The sequence below is a fragment of the Mustela lutreola genome, chromosome 9 (assembly GCF_030435805.1).
Source record: "Mustela lutreola isolate mMusLut2 chromosome 9, mMusLut2.pri, whole genome shotgun sequence".
NCBI classification, from domain to species: Eukaryota; Metazoa; Chordata; class Mammalia; order Carnivora; family Mustelidae; genus Mustela; species Mustela lutreola.
This window is the reverse complement of record NC_081298.1, coordinates 13,305,476-13,332,196: the sequence shown is the minus strand read 5'-3', so window position 1 is coordinate 13,332,196 and position 26,721 is coordinate 13,305,476. Positions and strand designations below refer to the sequence as shown.

General features: G+C 52.0%; 1 protein-coding gene and 1 pseudogene across 5 annotated transcripts in view; both read left to right on the top strand.

Annotated features, from left to right (window-relative positions):
* Positions 1 to 26,721, top strand: part of EYA2 (EYA transcriptional coactivator and phosphatase 2) — a 282,642-nt gene that overhangs the window by 232,986 nt on the left and 22,935 nt on the right. For all 5 annotated transcript variants that reach the window (XM_059132953.1, XM_059132949.1, XM_059132952.1 and 2 more), the window contains 2 exons: positions 20,931 to 20,989; positions 25,119 to 25,279. In XM_059132953.1, coding sequence (XP_058988936.1) covers positions 20,931 to 20,989; positions 25,119 to 25,279 — 220 coding nt within the window. The remainder of the gene's footprint in view (positions 1 to 20,930; positions 20,990 to 25,118; positions 25,280 to 26,721) is intronic.
* On the top strand, positions 6,860 to 14,392 carry LOC131807521 (large ribosomal subunit protein eL13-like; annotated as a pseudogene).

Genomic DNA, 26,721 nt, shown 5'->3' with positions numbered 1-26,721 from the left:
TCCTGTGTATGAAAGAACAGTCCAGTTTATCTTAGCAGGAATATTTCTTCCTGGAATCAAAAATCCCTGGGACTAGCCTGTGAAGTAGAAATATGAAGGCTCTGAATTCAGATCTAGCCTGGTTGGCCCCGAGCATGAGTAATACGTATCATCAGGAAGGTTTTCCTTCCCTCACCACCTCCCCTCCAGCAGCCCTGTTTGTTTCCTATGATTAAGAGTCTCTTACAGTTTGTCTTTCTCTCTGATTTCATCTTCTTATTTTTCCCTCCCTTCCCCTATGATCCTGTGTTTTTGTTTCTTAAGTTCCACACATGAGTGAGATCATGTGATAATTGTCTTTCTCTGAATGACTTGTTTCGCTCAGTGTAATACCTTCTGGTTCCATCCACGTCATTGCAAATGGCAAGATTTCATTTTTTGACAGCTGCGTAGTATTCCATTGTGTATATATACCACATCTTCTTTATCCATTCATCTTCGAAGGACATCTGGTCTCTTTCCATAGTTTGGCTATTGTGGACACTGCTGCTGTAAACATTGGGGTGCGGGTGGCCCTTTGGATCACTACTTTTGCATCTTTGGGATAAATACCGAGTAGTGCAACTGCTAGGTCATAGGGTAGCTCTGTTTTCAAGTTTTTGAGGAATCAAAGAGAGGATCTATGTAGAAAGTCATTGATGACAAAAGAGAACATTGGCATGGTAGGTTTTTCTGTGAGTATCAAGCCCAGGAGTGTCCCTTCAGTCAGATGCAATGTGCAGGCCCGCTTTACAGTGACCTCTCGTGTCTTGGGGAAAAAGAGGGAGCTGGGAGGGAGGGAGAGAACAAATGAGCAAAACAAACACGGTAGTTGAATTCAGCAAATATTTATGGAGCATAATGTAATACAGTCAGCTGATTGCAAATCACAAAACCTGATGAGCTTTAGCCAAGGAAGAGCGATTATTGGCTCTCTTTAGTTGAAAAATCCAGACTGGTTTTCGTTTCTCAAGATCTCCTCCTTAAAATGTTGGCTCCATGAGGGCAGGAACTCCAGCTGTGTCACCTTCAATGCCTGGGGCCTTGGCAGTAAACAGCCAAACAAATCCATAAATGAGAAAGTCCGTTTAATGAGATGGTCGTGAAGAAAATACGACAATGAGATATGACAGTGAGTGATGGGAGAGAGGTGTAGGCTGTGAGGAGGTGGTCAGCGTTTCTCGAGGGAGTCAGGAGAGGCCTCTGGAGGAGGGGACACTTGAGCTGAGGCTTAAAAGAGGACAGCAGCCAGCCAGGTGGAGATCTAGAGAGGTGGGACCGGCACATGCAAAGGCCCTGGGGTGGGAAGTGTGTGAAGGCCACAGTGACTGTAGTGAATGAGTGAAAGCACAGTGGCGACTGGGATAAGAGAGTCTGGAGAGGGAGGTGTGGGCCAGACATGGGTCGTGGATATCAGAGTTTATCCTATGTGCTGTACACAGCGTGGGGCCAGGGAGCATTAAACAGGAAAAGCTGTGTGATCTCATTTATGTTTTAAAAGGACTGCTCTGGCTGCGGCGTGGAGAATGGGCAACAGGGGGCAAAGGGTGGAGGCTGGGAGACCAGCAAAGAAATTATTGCAGTCGTCCAAGCAACAGAAGAAAGTTGGTTGGATCAAGGCTTCAGGGTTGCACTAAAGCCAAGAGGGCTCCTGAGGGGTTGGATGGGGGATGAGGGAGAGAGAAGAGTTGGGGTGCGGCGGGAGGCTTGGCTTGACTAGGGTTACAGTGCCGTCCTCTGAGATGAGCAGATGTGGGAATGCAGGGGGGAAACCCATCCTTCTGTTGAGGGCACATGGGGTTGGAGGTGTCTGTGACACCCGGGGAAGATACCAAAGTGACGGCCAGAGGTAAGAGTTAAGACCCACACAGTAAGAACGCCTGACACACAGTGGGCACTTTATTGGTGTGGGTTGAACCTGAGCCTGAGGGCCAGGTGTTTTGCTGGACTATTGTGTATTTCAAGGCAATGTCTTTAGCCCCCCCGGCTGTTCCTCATTGGTTCCGAAGCGGAAGCCACCTCTCCTGGTGAAGGATTGAATTCCCAGCTAGAGCTGCCCAGGGAAGCCAGTTTGCTTTTACTCCCTAAATGCTTTTCAGAAATGTCCCCGGTGCCAGACGGCACCCCAGCAGAACTGAAACCGTGGTGCCCATGTTAAAACCGTTAGCTTGCTGGGGCAGGAGCCCCTGTCCAAGTCCACGGGGCAGCCTCCTGGTGCTCCCCAGGGAGACTGTGGGAGTCAAGAGAGGGCCATGGCCCACCCAAAGCCACGAGACCAGCCTCTGCATGGATGGTTAGGTGTTAGGGGCTGAAGTCAGAAGACCCTCTTCTCTGCTCGGAGCCTGCGGGGCCATCTGTAAAGAAGGGAGTCCACTCTTGGTCGCAGCAGCAGTTTCAGGGAAGCCCTCCCCCAAGGGCTGTGGGCTCAGGGACAGATGAGACCAGCAAGATCCCCGCCCTTAAAGCACTGAATTTCCAGCTGGGGAAGCCGACCTCAAACAACCAAATATTTAATGTCAGATAAAGTGCCCCAAAGAGAGACCAGCAGACTCGGTCCCGGAGCTGTTGTTTCACTCACTACGACCAGGTAAGGCTTGTGCCACCTTGGAGCAGACACCTGAACCAGGTGACGGAGCAGGCCACGTGGGTGTCCGGACAGGGAGAGTGCAGACCAAAGAGCAGGGCAGAGGCCCTGAGACATGGTCCGAGCTGGCAGGTTCCGGAGACAGGGAAGCCGGCACAGGATCAGGGAGGGTGGCAGTGGGAGTGGGAGCGCGCTGCGGACCACACGGGGCTCTGGGCCATCCTGAGGCTTTGGCTGATCTTCCCAGGGTTACAGGAAGCCGCTGGGGGGGTTTAAGCAGGAGAACACCATCTGACTTACGTTCCGAGGCTCTCCGTCGGGCTGCTGGGTGAACAGACCAGAGAGGGCAAGGCTAGAAGCAGGTACCTGAGCTCCGTCAAGTCAGGGCCCCAGCCTCCCATGTGAAAGCACCCAGGGGGAAGACTCCAGAAACAGGGTAGGTGCCAAGGTCAGCTGTACCTCAGGCTCTCCAGGACACCTGTCCTGAGCTCCGGGCAAGCACCTTCTAATCCATTCCATCTGCCTTGGCATCCTGGCTCCGCCCATGCCTGGCTGTGTGCCCGGGGCAGGGGTCTCCCTCTCTTCTGCCTCATTTCCCTCATGTGCTCCACAGGTAGAAGAACAACCGAGCTTCCAGGTTGTAATGATGATGGGGGAGAGATGAAATCCGCCCGCACACAGCCTGACCCGCCGCACGTGCCCAACAAGCAGGCGCCTTTCCACCAGGGGTGCAGCGCGTGTTCTGGGGCTGGGCGAGGGCTGGGGGGACTCCACAGTACCAAGGCAAACTGTTTCCTTTAAATTGTTAGACGTTGTTTATCTTACTACGAGCTAGGACAATACAACTCCTGATTTCACAATGATTCAAAAGCCGTGCATGCAACACAGAGATACGACAAGGTCACGGACTCCAGCTGCTGAGCTTGGGCATAGATTCCGCCAACCAGCTCCCCGCTCCAGGCCACCTCACCTTTGTGCAGGAGCAGCTTGGAAGCTGGGCCAGAGGACGCGTCATCCAAAACGTTGGCTGGATTGCGGGGCAAGGTGCGGGTTCAACTGAAGCTGGTGCGCTTATGGCTCAAGAGCTGGGGAGACCATCCTCGGGGCTCACTGACCTGCACTCATCCAGAAAAGCCCTTTAGTGGGGAGCCTCCCGAGCTGCCACTTCATACAGGGCTATAGGACCTAGCCCTGCGGCCTCCATTCAGCTGAGCGGAGACTCTAGGGAACACAGCTCTCTTGGCTTTGACTTCCCGGCTCAGGCTGCAGGGGAGGAGATGCCGGTCAACATGGCCCCGGGGTGAACAAAGCATGGCGGTTCCGCATTAGAGAAAGTTCTGGCCTCATTTTCCCTGTCTTTCCTCTTTGTCCTGCTTCTGCCTTGGCTTCTGTGAAGAGTACATGAACCCCTGAAACTGAATGAAACATATCTGCATGTGTGCAAGCGTGCGCCCCTAGAGAAGGTGGTGGGAGCATCCCATTCCTCTAGGGTTAGGATTTGCCCCAATATTAAGCCATGTAGCTTTGGGAGATGCAACAGTTCGGTTTCTTCTTCTATCTCCCCATAAACCCAATGAAACCAAGAGAAGGCAAAAGAAAGTATACTTGGAGCTGAATTAGAACCCAGCTCCATTGTAAAAAGAAATTTTGGAGTGAATAAGAGACCTCAGGACTCTCTGCCCAGGGCCAGACACCCGCTGACACCCTGCCGAGGTGTAGGCTGGAAGATGAGGAGCACGGGTTGCCCCCTGGGCTGGTTCAGTGTGTTGCCAGGGGCAGGAAGGAAGCAGAGTCCTGAGAGCTCCCCGCCCCCACACTCATGCGTGCTGGGGGACTCGAGCACCCGCAGGGGCCGTCCACAGCTGGGAGGCCCGGGCATTTACGCCCAAGCTCGTCTCCACCTGTCCAAAGGCTGGGTGACAGCAGGAACTTGCTGTGGCATAGAAAGCTCTTTCCTTGATCCACCCCAGGATGAATGGGGTGCTTGCAAAAGCAAGGTTGGCAGAGAACCGTGACCTTCAAAGCAGAGAAAACACCCAACGGTGGTGGTGGAGGCACAGGCGTCGAAGTCAGACTTTGGTGTGAACCCCGTTTTGCTGTTCACTGAGTGATCTTAGACACAATGTGACTTCACACATTGGGGCAAATCCTGTTCTGCACCTCCGTTGCCTCTTCTGTACAACGAGGATGAAAACATACCTTGTAGGCTGTTGTAAGATCAGAGCTGGAGTGCGTACAGTCCTGCTCTTGGGCCCAGCTCCTCCGCTGTACGAGGATGCCCTGTGCTGGCAGGCGGACTCTCTGGCCTGGCTAAGTCCCCAACAGTGACAGCAGAGACTGGGCTGTTTGTAACCAGATCCGCAGGGTTGACCATCATTTGCTCTCTGCCCCCTGGAGACCCGGAGCCATGAAAGGTCTCCGCCAAGCCTTGCAAGTCACGCGGAGAGATGGGAGTGGCTAGGAGCAAGCCCAGATCCAGACCTGGGAACGGATCCTCTCAGTGGTTGTTCCCAGACCATTCCTGGACCCCCTGAGACTCTGCCTGTGCCCACTCAGCTTCAGGGGCCTCTGGGCTCTCCCTCGTTGGCAGGTAAAGGAGGTAATATAGGCAGCCAGCCACTTTACAGTAAGTGTGAAGCATTTCTAGTAAGTGCCTACCCAACCCGAATGCCAGCACAGAGGTGGCATGCTCTCAGTAGATTTTGAAATGTCTTTGATGGGTGCAAAAAGTCAAAGGACAAACTGCAAACCTCCCCTGTCTCATGGACCTTTACCAGAGACAATATGAGGCAATGGTTGAAGGCAAAGATTCTGGGGCCAAATGGCCTGGGTTCATAACCCAGCTCTGCAGTTAAAAGCTGTGTGACCTCAGGTGAGTACTTAACCTCTCTGTGCCTCTGTCCTCATCTGCAAAACAGGAGTAATTATAATTCCTCCCTCATAAGATTACTCAGAATTAAATGAATTAGTGTATATAAACCCTCTAAAACATAATAGCATGATGTAACTGATGGCTATCAGAATTATTAGTTTTATTTTATTATAATTCTTTTCATTATTGTCATGTGCATATAGGATCCTGCAAAGGTGCCAGGAATTTGTGACAACCCTGTGCAGCCCGTCATGTTTCTTTCCCCCCATTTTACAGATGAGGAAAGTAAAGGTTAGAGAGGGTTAGGGATTTGCCTAAGCTCACGGCAGCTGTAAGTATTAAGCCCAAGATTCAAACCAGAGTTTGCTGGACTCCAAGGCCTGCACTCTTAAAAAATGCAAATCTTCAAGACAAGAATTCGTTCTTTCTGTTTCAAGATACTATAACTTTGGTTAAAAATAGATTTGAAAATCTAGAGCTTGTTAAAAGGCTGAGATTGGGTCAGTGGTGTGACTGGGAGCGTTTCCAAATTCCAGCAAGAAGGCGCTCAGTTTGGGCAAGAGAAAGACGTGAAACGGAGGCCGTGGTGAGCCAGGGCCAGCTCAGTGTCTGGGAAAGGGTGGGCGCTGTTACTGTGTCCTCTCCACGAGCACACACTGTCGGGGTTTGCAACACCTTTATCCTTGTCATCAGTGTGTTTTCCCTAGACCCAAGGGCAGGGCCATCCTGCCAGGAGGATGTGTTTGGAAATGGGAAGGAGGGTGCCAGTCATCCCGGGAAAGGGAAGAGCTACTGGCTTGCCGCAGGCAGGACCCAGAATGCCAAATAACCCGGCCCTGTGGACTGCCCTGCGCGTGAGGAACTGTCACACCCAAAAAGCCGGCGGCAGCCCCTAGAGAATCATGGCGTGGAAGCCTTGAGAGCTGCCGGCCGGCTGCGCGAGATTCCTGGATCACGCAGTAGACAGCCCAACCCAGGCTTCAGGCAGCTGGCTTTTACTTGAATACTAAAAAGAAAAGAAAGTGTTAAACGTATAAGTTTTTTTTCCTTCTCATGTCTAGGGGTGGAAACGACTGAGCCATTAAGCCAGTGATTTCATAGGTGATATTACTTAGGATGAGGTAAACGTTTTATTTATTTTTTTAAAGATTTTATTTATTCATTTGACAGAGATCACAAGTAGGCAGAGAGGCAGGCAGAAGGAGGGGGAAGCAGGCTCCCTGCTGAGCAGAGAGCCCAATGCAGGGCTCGATCCCAGGACCCTGGGATCATGACCTGAGCTGAAGGCAGAGGCTTTAGTCCACTGAGCCACCAGGCGCCCCTATTTTATACTTCCTTAGAGTTGAGGGTAGGGGCCGAGAGAGGGGGAGGAAGAGAATCTGAAGCAGACTCCATGCCCAGCATGGAGCCGGACTTGGGACTCGATCCCATGCCCCTGAGATCATGACCTGAGCCAAAATCAAGAGTAAAATGCTTAATGGACTGAGCCACCCAGGGAACCCTGAAATGAGGGTTTTAAACGTCTGAAAAGGAGAATAGATTTCAAGATAAAATGAGAAGTAAACGAAAGCGGCTTCCATAGATCAAACTCCAAGATGGTTGGTTCCACATGAAGGACCAGAGCCTGGAACCACGGCCATGGAGGCTCCCACTCCCCAGAGAGGCCTCGCACTGGGAAGAGAATGGGGATGCCACCCCGGGATCAGAAAGACCCAGGTTCAAATCCCCATCCCACTCCTTCTTAGCTCTAAGACCTTGAACAAGGCACTGAATTTGGCCGAGTCACCACTTCTTCTGCAGGTCCCTGTGGGACTGAAATGAGGAAAAGCCTTCAAAATAGGTCATTCTCCCATTCCCGCACTTTTGCTTCCTACCACGCAAGGAGCGCTAGCATTTTGGAAAAACCAAACCATGACCATTTAAAGGGTGAAGTCCAGCATCCTTTCTTCAGAAATTTAAGGAGAAGAGAGTAAACTAGAGTATGATTGGGTACGTCACAAACAGTAGTGGTGAATATTGTTGGAAAATTGTTCCAGTCGTAGAAATTATGTTTCGGTAATTAAAATCTCTGTGTGATAGCAAATGTATTTCTTACTGAAAGTCATGGTCAAAACCATTTGGAAACCGATGGTCTAGAGCAGTCCCGTCTGGTAGATTTTTCTACAGTGCTGTAAATGTTCTGTCCAGTACAGTGGCCACTGGCGACGTGGGGCTAGAAAGCCCTTGAATTATGTCTAGTGCAACTGAGACCCGGAATTTCTATCGTATTTAATTTTAACTCGTTTTTTAAAGAATTCATATATTTATTGGAGAGCTAGAGACAGGGAGGGAGAGCAGGAGCACGGAGCAGAGGGAGAAGCAGGCTCTCCGCTGAGCAGGGAGCCCGACGTGGGGCACACAACTTGTGTAACCCTCGTTGTTACACATTGTCTTGGTCAGCTCGGACTACCACAACAGAATACCACAGACTGAATGGTCTAAGCAACAGAAAGGAACTTTCTCACAGTTCTGGAGGCTGGAGGTCCCCAACCGAGGCGCTGGCAGATCTGGTTTCTGGCAAGGACTCTCTTCCTGGCTTGTAGAAGGCCACCTACTCCCTGTGTTCTCGTGGCCTCTCCTCAGTACGCGTGCAGAGACTGAGAAAAGGGGCTCTCTGACATCCCTTCCTTGAAGGGCACTAATCCTATTAGATTAGGGCCCCACCCTTCTGACCTCATTTAACCTTAACCTTTACTTTCTTAGAGGCCGCAGCTCCAAATTCTGGGATTCAGGGCTTCACCTTATGGATTGTGGCGGGAACACACACATTCAGTCCAAAACACCCATTTTACAAATGAAGAAACTGAGGCACGGAGAGGTTACGCGAACCAGAGTCACACAGTTGGCGGTGGCGGTATCCAGACCCAGGCAGCCTGGCTCCGGAGTCTGAGGGCTCACCCACCGTGCTCTGCTGCCTCTCCCACAGGAGTGACGGCCATCTGGTTGGGGAAAGAAGGTTCCCCAGACTCAATACAGTGCTGTAGACAATGGGTTCATAGGGAAAGAGAGAGCAGAGAAGGTTGGTGTAGCCAGGATGACGTCTGGAGAAAGACAAGCAAGGTCCGACAGCAAGAGGAGAAGAAACTCCTGACGTAAATGCACAAGACAAAGACAAAAGCTCCCCCAGGAGTTAACACAGCGTCTTCCCATTGTATACACAAAACAGAAGCCCCACAGGTAACAACAGAAGCCTGAGGACCCATGACGGCACCCTCACACCCCACCCAGAAGGTGGACAGAGCCATAGAGGATCTGAATGCATTTCTAGAAAGAAGGACACCGGCCGCGGCAGGAGCTGGGCGCAGGACACAGCCAGGAATGATAAACACGGCCACAGCCGCAGCTGACACGTACCTCATACTGTCCATGGGGCCCACCGGCACTCATTCACTCAGGCCTTTTGCCACCGCAGATGCTAAATACGGGGGCATACCCCCATTTCTGAGATGGGAAAACTGAGGCACCACAATGCTAATTTGCTGGGCGCAGACATTATTGAGCTCCCGTCTGGGCAGCGCACGTGCATTTCCTCACATGTCACCGCTGCCTGCGAGGGACAGTTCTTTGGCTCTGTTTGACGGATGAGGAACCTGAGCCCAGAGAGATCCCACTGTACGAGCACCGTGCAGGTGGAAGCCCAGGCCAAGCTGACTCCAGCACAGTTTATTTTTTAAAAGATTTTATTTATTCATTTGACAGACAGAGATCACAAATAGGCAGAGAGGCAGGCAGAGAGAGAGGGGGAAGCAGGCTCCCCGCTGAGCAGAGAGCCCGATGTGGGGCTCGATCCCAGGACCCTGGGATCACGACCTGAGCCGAAGGCAGAGGCTTTAACCCACTGAGCCACCCAGGTGTCCCTCCAGCACAGTTTTGAGATGAGCCAAGGGGACGAAGAAGGCACATGATTGGCAGAGAGCCAGGAAGAAAAGTCTTCTCTAAGAAACAAGAGGGACCTAAAGGTTTGGGGCCAGATTCTATAGTGGCCGGGTAGGCAGGCAGGCCCAAGGGGGAGCGTTTCGATGTGCTGCCAGAGTTTCAGGAAGGATCTCACTAGAGAGAGTCCGGAGGGGCTGGAGTCCGGGCAAGCTGCGGACAGTCCGAGGGCTGCCGGCTGCTGCGCAGCTCTGCGGGGGAGTGAGTTCTCCGCGTCAGCCCCGAGCTGCTCTCCCAAGCATCCCGGCAGCCGGCCGACCATGCGGCGTAGCCCACGGCCTCTTCGGTGCTCCGCAGATGAGTCCCCAACACTTAGACAACACATGAGCGACAGCCCGGGTTTCCCTCCCAGGGAGCAGGCCCTTCTCCCGCCCGTCTAGAGGCCGCAGGACGCGATCTCACTTGGAAACATACCTGCCTCGGAAGAGGAGGGGTGGCCGGGGAGTCCACCCAGCCGGTCACAAGAGTGATTTTTCTAAAGCAAATTTGTCAGCAGTTTCCTTTTGGCATTCGTGTCTCCAGGCAGCCGAGGACAAAAAGGAGCGGGATCAGACCTCAGCAGCACAGGCTGGGGAAACCCCGGCTGTCGCCGGCTTAAGCGGAACGAGTCTTGATACGTCCCTGAACTTGCTGTTCGGAACTGAACGACAACGGGAAGGCCAAGTATCCAAGCCTGCAGGAGGCCAGGAGAAAATGAGCCGGCCTTAAGTTACGTTTTTATTAGTAAAACAGGAAAATCAAAAAGACCATGAAGGAAGATAAGCATTTGGCAAGTATGAGCTAGGAAAAAAGGAAAGAGGTAGAGGTGATAAGCCACATCCAGAATGAAAGGCTGGACGTTACTGTAGATTCGAGGGAGGTGCGTTATTTTTAAGATTTTATTTATTTGACAGACAAAGATCACAAGTAGACAGAGAGAGAGAGAGGAGGAAGCAGGCTCCCTGCCGAGCAAAGCCCAATATGGGGCTCCATCCCAGAACTCTGGGATCATGACCTGAGCCAAAGGCAGAGGCTTTAACCCACTCAGCCACCCAAGCTCCCCGAGATGCATTTTTTTTAATTAGAATACTGTACAGTATTATGCCAATGGACTTGAAACCTAGATGAGGTTGACACTTGGCAGGAAGACCTAAATTACCAGAATTAACCCAAGGGGAAATTTAAAAATAAATAAACCAATGATGGTGAGAGACTAAAATGGCAATTAAGGACGTAGTCTCAAAAAAGGCACCAGGTTGAGCTGGTGGTAAACAGGAATCCCACCAAACATTCAAGGAAAGGATAAATCCCATTTAGCACAAATTACGAAACAAAGAAAAAGATGAGAAGCTCTCCACCCCCCATTTTATGAGAAAACCCTCCCCCGGAAACTAAATCTGGACCTCGAGCACAGGACAAACGGACAGATCACCATCATTGCCAGTGAAAGGCGGGACACCCCTGCGGGTCCCGCAGGCACTCTCCCCTGCGCCTCATGACTCTTCACATGAGTTCCACTTAGGCCCTCTTTGGGCTTCGATTTTGGACGCCTGGTAAAAGAGGGATCTGGGTTGTAACTGGTACTATTTCTCAGGCCTGCCACATGCTTTGTGACACACCTACAAATGGGTATACTAAGCATGTTTCGTAATTTTTTTAAAAAGAAACTGGAGACTTTGTCGCCCAAGAGAGCCCTGAAACGCTGACACTGTGGTGGCAATGGGCACCCCAGACACCCAGATCTTGGGTTCTGTGACCATTTTCCGGGAAGAGGAACCAGGGCTCCGTGGAGAAGTGGCTGATTCTAGGGCTGGGCCAAGAAATACCCATAATACATGTGGAGCATCTTAGGGTGTCAGAAAGTAAGGAAGTGCTCCAAAAACCGCATGGGGACAGAGGATGTCAGAGGGACCCAGGAGCTCCCTGGAGGAGTTCTGAGTAGCCAAAGCTGGAGCACTTGGGCTACAAAAACAAGGAACACACTATTGGACTCTGAGTATTAAAAAAAGCACCTGTGAGTCCATAATGATACAGATAACAATTAAAATAATAAATAAGTGGAGGGGAATAGGGGACTCTCCCATGCAGAAAATTCCGAATCATTTATTTTTTTTAAAAGATTTTATTTATTTGAGAGAGAGTACACGTGGATGGGGGAGGGGAAGAGGGAGAGAGAAAATCTCAGGCAGACTCCCCAGTGAGCACAGAGCCAGAAGCAAGGCTCGATCTCATGACCCTGAGGTCACGACCTGAGCCGAAACCAAGAGTCAGATGCTTAACCGACTGAGCCCCCCAGGACCTCCTGGACTCATTGATTTAGATTCTCCATCCCAACTGTGCACTTTGCATGGTGACTTCCTTTCAGAGAGATCAGTATGGAAAGGAGAGGAGAGTCACCTTACAGTGGATGAAGCGGATGGAGACCACCTGAGCCAGGCGGTCAAGGTCACCATGAGCAGGGGAAGTCATGTTGATAGGATACACCTTTGACATGCTGCAGTGGGAATGGCACTTTCTCCTGCAGTCCTGCTCACCGAAACCCGTAACCCCGTCTACCCAGGAGAGAAACAACGGGCAAATCCCCGCTGGGAGACATTCTGCAAAACAGCTGGCTGGTACCCCTTGAAAGTGTTAGCAACTCCAAGGAAAGTCAGAGAAACTGTCACAGCCCGAAGGAACCTAAAGAGAGAAGAGGACAGAATGTGGTGTGATGCCCTGGAGGGCATTCTGGAAGAGAAAAAGGACATGAGGGAGAAAACTAAAGATTTCTGCATAAACAATGGACATTAGTTGGGCCGGCATATCTCGGAGGAGGCCCAGAGGTGACAGCCGTGTGCCCAGCCAGAAGGGCACGATCCTGAAGCCCCGTTTCCACGAGGACTGACAGGAGAAGGTGGCGACGTGGTTCCAGCAGCGGACGTGGCAGAGCCACAGAGGCAGGGCCCAGAGAGCCAAGGCACACTGCTTTGACCGTGCCCTGCATCAGAACCCATCTGGCCCATCGCGGGTCCCCCCCCCCCGGGTGAGGCATTGCACCAAAGTCCAGCTGGCAGGGGCTTTTGCTTTGAAGGGTTACTGGTGCCTGGCATCCCCGAGAAGGTGGCACAGACCATTGGGATCTCAGTGGCTCCAAGAAGGCCGAACATGTCCACATGACTAGCTCTGCCGAAGAACTCGGATTGGGCACCCAGCTGATGGGCCGGGTCATGCCCACACGGAATGTCCATGCGGAGAGAGTCGGGGTCCTCCCAGAGGAGAAGAAACACAGGTTGTTCGTCAGTCTTCATGTGACCCGTGCCAATGCCCTGCTCTTCGGCTTCCGGGCAGAAAGGGCCAAGGAAGCTGCAGAACAGAATGTTGAAAAGAAAAATTTAATTGCCAATCAACTTGTGATTTAAAAAAAAAAAAGAAATTGACATTAGTTAATAAGGATATAGTAGTAGTTATTAGTTGTGACAGGTGCACCACCCAAATATAAGATGCTAGGCCGCCTGGGTGGCTCAGTCAGTTAAGCATCTGACTCTTGGTTTCGGCTTAGGTCATGATCTCGGGGTCCTGAGATCAAGTCCCACATCTGACTCTGCGCTCACCATGGAGTCTCTCCCTCTCCCCCCGCCTACTTCTCCTCCTCTCTCTCTCTTTCATAAATAAGGAAAATCTTTAAAATGCATATATATGTAAGATGTTACATATATAACGTGTGTGTGTGTGTGTGTGTGTGTGTGTGTGTGTAATGTTAACAATAAGGCAAACTGAGCTTAGGATATATGGAAACTATATTCGCAAATTTTCTGTAATCTAAAGTCATTCTAAAACTAAAAGTTTGATGGGAAGTAAGCCACCCAGGGTCACGTACCTAGAATACGGCAGGGCTGGGATTGAAGCCCAGGAAGGGGCGTTTGAACACCGCAACTGCAACATCCGGGAGATGAGAACCTGAACGTCGCTACCAGTTCTCTCCTGCCCCCGCTCCCGGAGACGCATGAGTGCACGGCGTCCTGACCTGTTGGTGGGGTTTGAGTGAGGAATGCATTTTTCTGCTCTGCTTCTAAATTGCCTTATCTCCAGGGTTGGCCGTCCATGAGCCTCTCTTGCTGGTGAACTCTGTTCCTCTTTGACCATTACTGTGCCAGGCACAGAGTTCAGGCCTGTAGGATTCAAATTAGTGATAATAGCAAGAATTTTCATTTTCTCTCCTTTTCAGAGTGCCTGAGCTCTACTGACTCATTTAATCCTTGCAGTACTCCAGTGTGGTAAGTAGTGTTCCATAGCCCAGTTACAGATAGGAAGCTGAGGGTCAAAAACGTTCAATACCTTGCCCAAGGTCATTCAGTTCCTGAGTGGCAGGGCCAGAACCTGGGGTCCAGAGTCTATGCTCCTAAATGCTATATTCTCTGATGGATGCTATCTTTAGAGTTTTTCAAAATTCCTGGATAAGAGTAGAGATTGGCCACTATATCAGACCTAGGTAGTTCTAGAGGCCCCACAAAGTGGGAAAACAAAGACAAGTTATTTGTCCCGATGTAAGGTGGCGTGGAGCCGTTTTTACAAAGAAGATTTTATCAACAGAGCCTCTTCAGGCTTTTGGCAACTGGAAAGGGAAAGAAAAGCATTTGAAATAGAAGGGACAGCAGGTGCAAAGGCCCTGCAGCGGGCGTGTACCAGTTGTTGAAGGAATAGCAGGAGGCTGCCGTGTCTGCAAGTGCAGTGAGAGATGGTGGGAGATGGAGACGGGTTGCAGCACCCAGGGCCCTCCTTTGTGAGGACCGGGCTTTTATTCCAAGGGAGGTGGGAGCCATTGTGGGGTTTTGAGGAGAAAAGGACGGGACCTGACTTAGGAGGGAACAGGACCCTTCTGGCTGCAAGATGTGGACTGGCCTGGCAGGATGGAGTGTAGAAAGGGGAGAAGCAGGGAGAGTGAGGAAGTGACCCAAGAGTCTGACTTGGAGGTCCCCAAACTACTTCTGTAAAGATCAAGGTAGTAGCTAGTTCAGGCTTTGCCAGTCACACTATCTCTGTCTTGACTACTCAGTTCTCTTGTTGTAGGGCAGGAGCAGCCATGGACAGTAGTAAATGAATGAACTTGATGGTGCTGCAATAAAGCTTTATGTGGGGGTGCCTGGGTGGCTCAGTGAGTTAAAGCCTCTGCCTTCAGCTTAGGTCATGATCCCAGGGTCCTGGGATCGAGCCCCGCATCGGGCTCTCTGCTCCATGGGGAGCCTGCTTCTTCCTCTCTCTCCGCCTGCCTCTCTGCCTATTTGTGATCTCTATCTGGAAAATAAATAAATAAATAAAATCTTTTTTAAAAATTAATAAAGCTTTATTTGCACAGGGAGGCTGTAGTTTGCTGAGTGCTGATCTCGGTGGGAGATAAGGAGGGCTTGGAGCTGATGGGAGCCGTGGAGGAGGTGTGAGTGGTCAGATCGTGGACATATACCAACTACACATTGACTTGTTGTGAATATATATTGACCTATGGTGGACATACATTGATGGGAGAGCCAGCAGGATTTGCTGATGGGTTCATGGAGCAATGTGAGGGGAAGCAAGGAGTCGGGGACTGTTCCAGGACACAAGCAGGATCCAGCCTAGTGTCGGGCACATAGTAGGTGATCAGTAGGTCTGTGTGTTAAATGAGCCGTGCGGCATTTCATGTTACATGTACCTCCTCTTTCCCAGTGATATGTTAAGTACCTGGAAGGCAAGAGCCACTTTTCATCCTTGAAACGTCTCTGCTCTTGACCAATGCATTGTGTGATACGGTTCTGGGGCCACAAGAAGTGTTTTTACAAATGGTTTTTGTAGATCTGGGCTCCTCCTCTCCATCACTGTGTAGCCTGGGGCACTGTATCCGTTTGCTGGGGTTCCCAGAACAAAGTACACACACTGGGTGGCCAAAACGACAGGAACACTGTGTCACGGTTCTTGAGACCGGAAGTCTGAGATCAAGGTGCCGGCAGGGTTGGTTCCTTCTGATGGTGGTGAGGGAGAGTCTGTGCCATGTCTGTCTGTCCTCATGTTCAGCTGGCATTCTCCCTGCCTGTGTATGTCTCTGTGTCGACAGTTCCCTTTTTTATAAGGACGCCACCATACTGGATTAGAGCTACCACCCTCTTGATCTCACCTTAACCTGATCATCTACAAAGAGCTTATTTCCAAATAAGGTCTGTTTGCAGGTCCTGGGGGCTGGGGTTTCACAATCACAACTCAGCCCACAACGGCACGTTTCTGCACTTCTCCCCACTTCGTCTTCTCCTCCGTGAGATGGCACGTCAACAGCATCGCCCTTAATATAGGCAAAGTGCTGGGCACCTGGTGGCTTAGTCGGTTAAGCATCTGCCTCCGGCTCAGGTCATAAGTCTAAGGTCCTGGGACCAAGTAGCCCATCAGGGCCCTTGCTCAGCAGAGCAATCTGCTTCTCCCTCTCCCTTGATTCCTCCCCTGCTCCTGTGTTAGATCCTGTCTCGTTCCCATGAAACATTTCCTGTTTTCAAAGGCAATGCATATGTACATTATCCTTATAGAAAAAGAGAGAGCAGAGGAGGGAGAGAAGGCGGGAGTAAGCATTCTGATGAACTTAAAGCTTCCTTTGACCACTAACCCAATCCCAGTGCCTTCCCAGATAGAACTGCTGCTTCCAATCAGATGTGTAAGCTTCCAGATCGTTCTTTTTCTATTTATGTATATGTATATATCCATATAAAATATTTTACTTTGTTTTTAATGGATTTTTATAAATACAGTTCATGCTTAAACAACATGGGTTTGCTTGTTTTAGGATTTTTTTATTAGAGAGAGCGAGCAGGGGAAGGCGTGCAGGAGAGGGACAAGCAGTCTCCACACTAAGCACAGAGCCCAACATGGGGCTCGATCTCATGACCCCGAGATCACGACCTGAGCCGAAACCAAGAGTCAGATGCTCTACTGATTTCTGATTGAGCCGCCCATACATGAGTCTGAATTGCATGGATCTACAGATACGCAGATTTTTTAATAAATACAGCACAGTCCTATATTTATTAAAAGTAAAACGTATTTTCCTTATGATTTTAATACTTTCTTTTGTGTAGCTCACTTTATTGTAAGAATATAGTATATAATACATATAATATATAAAATATGTGGCAACTGTTTATATTACCAGTAAGGCTTCCAATCAACAAAAGCTCTTAGCAGTTAAGTTTGGGGGTAGTCAGAAGTCGTACACAGATTTTTGACTGTGTGGGGGTCAGCGCTCCAAAACCCCATGTTTTTCCTAGGTCAACAGCATATGTACAGTGTGAACCTGGCTGTATTGTTCCCCAGGTTTCTCTTTTTCCCCGCACACAATGGGATGTCTTGGGAATACGTCCATGTGCTAACATAAAAGTCTCCCTGACTCTTCTGACCTGCCAGGCAGGAGTCTGCTGAATGGACGTACCACGGTTTATTTAGCAATGATCCAGTTGAGGGAACTTGAGGTGTTTTCCTGCTTTTCACTGGGATGATGGACATTTTTGCACAAGCCAATGTGCAGGTGTTTCTCTGGATCAGAAAATGTGAATTCTCCGTGGCTGGAATTGCATGGAGGCCCAGGCTTCTCACCCAGGTCCGGGCATCAGAACCTTTCCTCTGTCTTTATGAGCGGATCCTGCTCAGACCCCGCAGCAGGGCCACACTTGACCTTGAAGAGGCAAGAAACACCCTAGGCTGTGAAAAGCCAGCACCCCACCTCCAAAGCCTGGCCCCCCACGCAGGAGAATTGGGGGGTGTAGGATCTTCCTCCCCCAGAGCTCCCCTCCTTGGTACTGTCGCACCCCCCTCACTGCCAGCCCAGGCCCAGCGGGTAACAGGATCCAGGTCAGCTGGTGGAGTATGAGGTAGCGTCTAGCTGAGCGCCATGGTATTTTATGAAGCCCGAAATGTGATCGCTACTGTTGTCACACTTTAGCGCCCCCAACAATCCCCTTGCAAATGAGAAAACCAGAGCCTCCCACATGCCTTTCCCCTGATATCAGGGAAAGCACAGGGAGCCCTGCCCAGGGGCCTGAGCCCGTGTGACCCCCGGAGCAGCTTTTGAGCTTGAGGGAAGGACTGGAGAGCAGAAGGAGGTGTTTTTCCAATTTCAGGCAAAGCCATGGACGGGGGGGTAGAAGTCTGCTACTAATTTTGTTTTCTCTCTGCCTGGGTCTTCAAAGTCAGCGTTGGCTTTTAAAGACCATTTTCAGGAACATATTAGGCTTGCCGGTCGAGGACCCTTCCATCTAGGTAAGATTTCTGCAGCTCAGAGGGCTCCAACTAGCACGCCCACTGGGGCCATGTAAGCCGTAACGTGAAGGGCAGAAAACCCAGACGAGCCTGCAGAGCCCTGGAAAGGGCCAGGGACGGCTTGGGACGGATGAATGCAAGCTTCACACTGCCAGAGCGTGTAAAGTCTGAGTCGCCAAAAATCTGGAAAGACAGAGGAAGGGAGTGAGAACAAGAAGGGAGAAGCGAGGAGAGAAGGAGAGGTCTCCCGAGTTTACATATTGGCTCTTGTTCCAAAAACAAAAATGTTTCAAGCATAGCGTGGGCAGAGTGAGCCCAGTCTCCAGGCCGGCTCGCAAGCTAAGTGAGCTTATCAGCACAGAAGAATCGTCAGCCTGGTTCCTTTACCCCTTGACAGCAACACTGTCCACTAGAATTTTCTGTGACGATGGGCGTAGCCAGTGGCCACATGTAGCTACTGAGCACTTGAAATAGGCCTAAGGAACTAAATTTTGTATGCTGTTGAATTTAAGTTTATTTAAAAATAATTATCAATAGCCACACGTGGCTAATCACTACTGTATTAGCGTGACTGTAGAACCTTTCAAGCTGGGGTGTGTACCGTTGTGTTCTGCTATTTTAGGAAAGGTCTTGGGGAGACCTGAGACCGCCAAATATCGATGAGAATTCCGGGCCCATGGGAAGAAAGGAAATACAGAATGAGGAACAGTAGAGGTTTGGGTGTAAGCTAGCTCAAAGAGCGGTCACTCCGTAGCCCCAGTTTTTTTCCCAGTGCTCCCCAAAGAGCTTCTCAGTTGGGTTCACCACTTAACATCCGCCATGTTCTTTGCCGTCTGCCCCTACTCCCACCTGCCCGCATGGTGGAACCTCCCCACCGTCCAGGCCCTTTCCATCCAGGCCTGTCAGAGCACGCTGCTACCCAGGCACTGGCATTGTCCCAGGCCCACGGATGTGAGAGATCCCAGGTGTCAGGACTCAAGGTCACACTTTGCCACAGGGCTGTGGGCCAGCGTGTGCCAGGGACTCTGGAAGCGAACCTCACCTTCCGGCAAACCCCTTAGCAATCCAAAGCCCATTCAGGGGACCAGAGAGAGGACAGTGGCCACACCATCCCTTTCTCCCAGGCTCCAGCCTTGGTCCCCACAGAGTAGCCCAGGCCGCCCCAAATGCCACTGTCCCCAACCCCACATCTCCATAACAACATGGTTACCCCATAGGTCTTTAAAAATTAATGAGGGGAGGGGTTCCCATCATTCCCATCCCCTGCGGATCTCCTATTCTTGAAGATAAATTCAAACCTCTTCCGTAAGTAAAAAGAGGTGTGCTCAAAATGTTGACAACACCATTTTTTTCCCCAGATTCTACCCACCCATCAACCAGCCAGAGATGTCCCCACCAGCTTTTTTCTTAGAGGTCAAACTCAGAGTTCCATGTGCTTCCCCTCCCCCTTGTAGTGTTTTCCAGGAGACACCTGCCTCCTGAAATTACCTTGCAACCAAAATGTGGACACTCCTGAATCTTAACACAATAATGGAAACTACCATTCATGCCACACCTGCCATGTTCCAGCCCCCGCGCTAGGTGCATTTAGCCCAGCACCTCCCTTCTCCTCACGCCAAGCCCATGAAGGAGCTTCCTCTGTCTCGCATTTTTCCAAGGCGACCCCAGAGGCTCAGGGTGGTTATGCCACTGGCTCGAGGTCACACAGCCAGGAGGTGGTCAGATTCCAGAGCCTGGGGTTCACCAGGAGCTGGAACAGGCACAGCACGCTCACGGTTTTCGCCTGGTCCTCCTGCCACCTGGCTGGACTTCCTGGCGGGGGCAGAGGTGACCCCTCTGGCTGGATGTTGCGTGTAGCTTCAGGGAGGCGGTTATGTGACCCGGTTGCAAAGTGACAGAAATCCAACCCCACTAGCTCAAACCGAAGAGCCCAGGGAGTCATTTCCTGTGGTGGCTGTAACTGATCCCCACACACTCAGTGGTTTAAGCTGAGTGTTCCCTTATCGTTCTGGAAGCCGGGTGTCCAGAAGCTGTCTCAATGGGCTGAAGACGCTGGCAAGGCTGGTTTCCTCTGGAGGCTCTGAGGGGAGGAGTCTGGGCCTTTTGTGGTGTCTAGTGGGTACCTATATGTCTGGGCTTGTGCCATCCCAGTGCCATCCCAATCCTATTCTCTCCATCATCCAATACCCCTCTGCTTCTCACTCACAGGACCCCTGTAATTACACGTAGGGCCCACCTGGATAATCCAGAATAATGTCCCCATCTCAGGACCTTTAACTTAATCCCTTTGCAAAGTCCCTTTCGCCATATAAGGAGCCTGGAATTGGGGCATGGACATTTGGGAGATGGGGGGGGGGGGGCATTAATTACTCAGGTTACTGCGGTCCGGGTGGTCTGGTTTCTGGCTTCAGCTGCGGCTGGATCCTGGGGATCAAATCCTGTGATCAGGGCCTCATCCCTCTCCAGCTCTCAGATCCGCTTTTCTCCAGGCTGAATCCCACCACCTGGCAGCTGCGCTAGAGGAGAAGCCCCCTCCCCGAGGTCCCAGCCAGAGTCCCAGGCCGGCCCTCACTGGTCTAGTTTAGACCACATGCTCCCCTTTCACACCATCACTGAGGCCGGAAGGCTCCTGGGTCCCTCTGATTGGTTGGGCCTGGGTCACGTGCCCACCTCCGTCATCTCCTCCCCTCGGTCTTAACTCACCCGTACTAAGATGTTTGCCCAAAGAGAACTGAGCCGTGTGTGAGTGGTGGAGAGCAGCAGGGCACAGGAGTCTGTGGAATGGCAAGCCTCATACATTACACATTATGATAAGTACCCGATCAGTGCTGGCCACAGATCACGGGACACAGAGGGGGCCTGGGGAAGGGGCTGCCTCTGGAAGTGAATGCTTGATCGATCCAAGGTTCCCTGCACGAATGAAGGCAGAAGAGCCTTCCACGCAGAGGACATACCTTGATTAAGGCAAAGGCTTTGACCGCAATCTTAACAGCAGTCCCTTTACTTGCAAAACAGTCTGGGTGTGCATGATAGATTACACGATCACTCCCCCTCAACAGCCAACCTTGTTTACAAGGGTCCCAAAGGCAACAGAAGGCATGAGACTTCATGGGAGTTCACCTAACCTTTAGGAGCAAAGCTCACAGTAGAATCCAGGACTCCTGACTCCTACGGCAGTGCTCAGCTTATGAAACTGACTCGCTCTCAGAGACTACAGTCACACTTCCTCTTTTTCTCCTCTTGCCACATTCTCCGTAGGACTGTGACCAGATCCACGTTGACGACGTCTCATCTGATGACAACGGGCAAGACCTGAGGTAGGAATTTGGGGAGCCCAAACTGCCCCCTTTTGATTGGTTATTGAGCTTGCCTTCCACCAGAAGCGGAGAGGAGAGGCGGGCTGGGTTATGAGGGTGAGCGTACCTGCCTGGGTCAGAGCCCCAGGTCGCAGCCCCAACCCCCAGCCTGCAGCCTCCTCCGCATCACCCAGTCACAGAGATTTCCAGAGACTCTCTGTCACTCTGCTTATGTTCACCTCTCGGCGATTTCTTGTCAGCTGCCTAAAGTAATGCATGCATACTGGTTAAAAAATAAAAAAATCAAACACCGCTTCTGACCTTGCCTCCCAGAATACCACCACCAAGAGTTTGGCACCCCTTCTTCAAAAGCTTGATTGCTTCATTAGCATATGTATATTATTTAATATAAATGTTGATACAGTCGATACTCAAAAAAAAATTTCTTGACCAAGTAAGTGGTATGTCTAGTTTCTAGGGGAAAATCCGGGTAGGACATGGGTTCCAGAAATAAGGTATCCCACCGCTCAAAACGAGACAGCTTTCAGAGGAATGTGGCTGGAATGTTTCAAGCCTGCCCCTGAGAAAACCTTATAAAAATGGAGCCATAGTTAATCTGTGCTTATCCAAAATTATCCCAGCCCAGTAACTTCCGCCCCATCAAAAATATTACTAGACTGCATGGTGTTTTGCTTATGGGACCAGGAACTTCACTTAGTGTTTGCTTCCTCAATGATTCTTCCATCTTTTCTCCAAAGAAAGAAATCAAAGCTTCTGTCACTGGGCCCTGCAGGTCTTTTCAAAGCCCAGCAGTACTAGGAGGGATAGGCAGGCGCCTGCTTCTTATTAATTAGCCATTCTGAAAATCCCTTGCAGTCAGGACTGGCAAGGAGCAAGGCTCCAGTGCCAGCCGGGGCTTCTCTATTTGTGGAGTAAATAAACCCCAGATCAAGGTTAATTGTGCCCTTTCCACGACGTCATAGCTGGGAACCACTCTTCCCTTCACGGCAGTGAGCAACCAGGATTCCGTGTTTATAACATCTCCCCTGTAGCTGGCTGGTATGGGACTGAGAGCAGGTTCCGCTGAAGGCCGTCTCATGCTGAGCTGTTTGGGACCTCACTTCCAGAACCCACCATCCAAGGATGGTTTTCCCCATAGACACCAACTTCTTCATGCATTCATTTGAGAAGCCTCTTTTGAGTACCTACTGTGTGCCGGGCACCAAGTATCAAATACCCTTTCTTGTTTACTTAAGTTCGCAGCAGAAACCCACCTTGGTAATGCCCTTATTTTGCACCAGGCCCTATCCCAGGTGTCTTTTGTGCATTAACTCCCTCCTCTTCCCGGTTACCGCAGGGAGCAACACATGCTCTTCTCTTCCTCCCTATTTGACAACTGGGGAATGGGAGGCACAGAGAGGTTAAGTAACCTGCGGAACCTCACACAGCTGGTACGTGGGGGTGGTAGGGTTCATGAATGTCCTTCCCTACCCTCCTGTTTTCTGGGCAGAACATCCAGGGACCTCCCCCAGGGTGTCCTCGGAGTTCTTAGCATGTTGTGTTCTTTTTCAAGAACCAATTATCTGGCCTTTCCACACTACTCTGAGAGGGATCCTTAAGGCATAGTCCTGGGTTCCCTTCATGTCCCAAGCCCTTGATGTCCTGCCACTGGGGCAGGAGGATGTCCTCAAATTCCTTGCAGCCGGAAGTCACTTAGGTGGCACCAACCTTGACTTCCACACGGATCTGTACATGCACAGAGGGAAGAGTATTGGCGCAGGGCGCCTGGGTGGCTCAGTCATTAAGCATCTACCTTCGGCTCAGGTCATGATCTCAGGGTCCTAGGATCAAGCCCCGCATCAGGCTCTCTGCTCCGCAAGGAACCTTCTTCTCCCTCTCCCACTCCCCCTGCTTGTGTTCCCTCTCTTGTGTTCTATTAAATAAATAAAATCTTGGGGCGCCTGGGTGGCTCAGTGGGTTAAAGCCTCTGCCTTCAGCTCAGGTCATGATCCCAGGGTCCTGGGATTGAGCCCCACGTCGGGCTCTCTGCTCCGCAGGGAGCCTGCTTCCTCCCCTCTCTCTCTCCGCCTGCCTCTCTGCCTACTTGTGATTTCTTTCTCTCTGTCAAATAAATAAAATATTTAAAATAAATAAATAAATAAAATCTTAAAAGAAAAATAAAAGAACATTGGCGCATACATCATAAATCTGAAGAGAACGTGGGAGAAGCCCCACAGGCAGCTTGTCACGTGGTCGCCGTTGAAGACTTGGCTGATGGCCATGTCCTAGCCTCTGGGAATACTGGCCGGTGAGCTGTGTCGTGCTACTGCTGCTGCTGCTGCCGCGGGGGCCAGTCCCATGGCAGGCCACCTCCCTCCCAGAACCTTCACCAACCAGATCCACGCAGCCTTCCAGCAGCCATGACTGATCCCGGAGCTGACGCCCAGCCTCTCACGGTGGTCAGCCCTAGGATCAGTAGCCACCAGAGGGGCCACTCTGCCTACGATGGCTCTGTGTCACAGACTCTCCCCCACACCATGTGGACCCTGCCACCCCATCCAGCAACAAGGGAGCTCCCGAGGTGGGTCCGACGTGGTGGGTGTGCTGTGGCGGGTGCTGGCCCAGGAGGTCCTGCGTGCCTGTGGCACCGTCTCCTGTGAGCACCCGCGGAAGGTCACACCTGATCGTGGCTTCTGCAGAGACTTCTGAAGAGACTGAGAAGGGAGAGCAGGCCACTGCTTGAAAGGCCATGACCAAGGAGGAGTTTCGGGGTGAAGGACTGTTGTGGCTCCCAAGTTCACTGCTGCTCGACATGAGGCTGCAGACGGGTCCTCAGAGTCTACCTCTGAGGCCCTGAGGATCAAGTCAACCGGGCCAGTGTCCTGGCCTGCATGTCCCAGGGAGCCCCTAAGGGTCTGGCCTCTGCTCGAGCAAGGCTGAGCCCCAGGCACAGTACCGGGGGGGTCACAGTGGCATGTCCCATCACGCTGCGGTCGGGCACTGGACACGGCAGATGCTGCACAGGGAGCGTGACCCAGCACCTCACACTTTCCAAGTGTCCTTTGATCTCCGCAGCAGCAGAGCCCTGAAGCCCAGGGACGGACGTGAGATACCATTTCCAAGTTTTGCCTCATTCCTGCTGCAGCACGTCTTTGTAAAAAAATAACATGTCTTTATTTCCACTCTTCAGCTCATCGTAGAACATCTAGAAAGTGCGAAATAGTACAAGAGGGGGGAAATCAGCCAGACTCATTCCCTGAAACAGCCAGAGAACCACACTGACCCGTCTCCTCCTGCTCTTCTTTTCCAGGAGGAGACTCAGTGGGGGTTGGGGGGGGTGGGCACAGAGGAAGAGAGAGACCATCTCAAGCGGGCTGCACGCCCACAGTGGGGCCCCATGCGGGGCTCGATCTCACAACCCTGAGATCACGACCAGAGCCAAAACCAAGATTCTGACGCTGAACCGACTGAGCCACACAGGTGCCCCTGAGAAGAGACTCATCTTTGAAGCTTTGGGTCCTGCTCGACACACATCCCTTGTCACGCTCTGGTTTTCCCCTGCAATGCTGTGATTTTGCAAACCTCCAGCAAGGTTTCTGGCAGAGGGGAAAGAAGATGGGGGTCTCTGGCACGTTGGGGTTTTCATTCTCACGTGCTGGTTGCTGTCAGGGCGACTCGCCCCCACTCCCCTGTTCGCGTTCCCAGCTGCCGCCTCTGTCGTCAGCTCCGTGAGACCCTCGGACTCGTCTCCAGTCCACACAGAGCGCCGCTTAGGCCGGCAGGCTGCACCCGGACCGGAGGATTGTGTCTGCGAAGCACCAGCAATCAGCTCTGCCTCATTTAACAAATCAAAAAAATCAGGCTAGGATTATTTCTGTGAAAGACAGGGAGATGTCACAGGTGGGAAGAAAGGGCTGGCAGCCAGGCCTTCCAGGGAACACGGAGCAGCGCTGATCTGGGGATCGAAGTAGCAGGAACTAACATGTTTCCTTCTGGACTCTTTTGTCGGGATGAACCAGCTGCAACCATTTTTTTGGAATTCCCTTCTAGCTTCTAATTCTAAAGGGGGCGGGGCTTATCCTAGCCTGGCCCCCGCGCGGGCTTCACGCCCACCGCCCCCCATCCCTGTCTCTCTCCTCCCTCCCCCCAGCACGTACAACTTCTCGGCCGACGGCTTCCACAGCTCGGCCCCGGGAGCCAACATGTGCCTGGGCTCCGGCGTCCACGGCGGCGTGGACTGGATGAGGAAGCTGGCCTTCCGCTACCGGCGGGTGAAGGAGATGTACAACACCTACAAGAACAACGTCGGTGGTGAGTGGTCGGAGCCCCCCCCCCTCCCCGGGGCGACGGGCGGTTAGGGGGGGGACTGCCCTGCTCAGGCCGCACCCCTCACCGAGGCAGGGTCAAGGGTGGCCGTGGCCCCTTGCATGTGCAGAAAATAGCTTGCTCAGTGCGCACCTTCAGGGCACGCTCTGGAAGGGGACACGAGCATCTCCACGTCCTCACTCGGGGTTGCGGGGAGATGCAGGAATAGACGATGCAGCCTGCCCGGGATCCCGCAGCCCACGGGCAGTGGAGCGGGTTTGGGGGTTGGCCTCCCACCCCACGGCTACATCAGGTGTGCTCTGAGGCTGGGGTGGCCCGGCCACCTGTGTTCCAACACATCCTGGACGACTCCGGCACTCGCTGGAGTTGGGGGACCGGTGGCTTCAGCCCCTGCTGCCCAGACAGTGGGCTGCGGACCAGCCGCGTAAGCATCACCTTTGTTGTCAGACTCTAGGGACCCACTTCAGGCCACTGGGTCAGAATCAGCATTTTAAACAAGATTCCCAGGTAAGCTGTTGGAATCGCTGAAGTTGGAGAAGGCCTGGAAGCTGCTGGTTCTCAAACTGGAACCACCTGAGGCATTTCCAGCTCTGATCTTGGCCTGGCGGCAGCCAGGGTTGGAATCCCAAGGTTCAGGCCCTGATGTGCGGTCAAGGTGAAAGCCGCCGGCTTCTTTGCCACTCTGCCCACACTCCGTGGCCTCTTACACCCAAGTCTGTGGACGGCGAGAGTGAGGCAGAGAGCTGCAGGCTCAGCCCTGCCTGCTCAGCTGCCCTGATGCGGCCAACGGAGTCGGCCAACCGAGGCCACCCGCTCCTCATCTAGGTTAAGCCCCAGGAAGCGCCCAGGGCTCCTGTCGGGCTGCTCTGCTCTCCCCTAAGCTGAGGGGAAACTGCCCAGTGTGTCAACAGGCGAAGGGAGCCTGCAGCAGGCAGGATACGGTGGGGAGCCCCCCTGCCCCCACCCCAGTTTCTGCATGCTCCCTCCCCCACTCCTCTCCCCCAGCTCTCTCTGCATCACAGAACTAGCCTGGTGAGGGCCGCAGTCTCCAGCCTGGGGGGTCACCACACAGCCCAGGATCCCGAGGGTTTGGGAAGTTGTGCTCAGAAGAGAGACATCCCCAAGAAACAGGATGAAAATAGAAAAGGCTTAACAGATCCACATCAGGAGGCAGGGCTGGGTTCAGAGGCCTTTGCCTGATTTTACACCTCCCTCTGCCACGTCCTGTTAGAACCCTTGAGCGGGTTACTTAACCCATGTGTGCCTCAGTTTCCTCAGGTGTAAGGTGAGACTAACGATGCTGCCCAACTCCTAGGATAAATGTCAGAATAATACGAATTAACACATGGGACTGGCTTGGAACTGTGCCGCCGCGCAGTGAGCATTTCTTGAATGTTGCTCTTGTCTGGGGAAGGAGATCAGCCTGG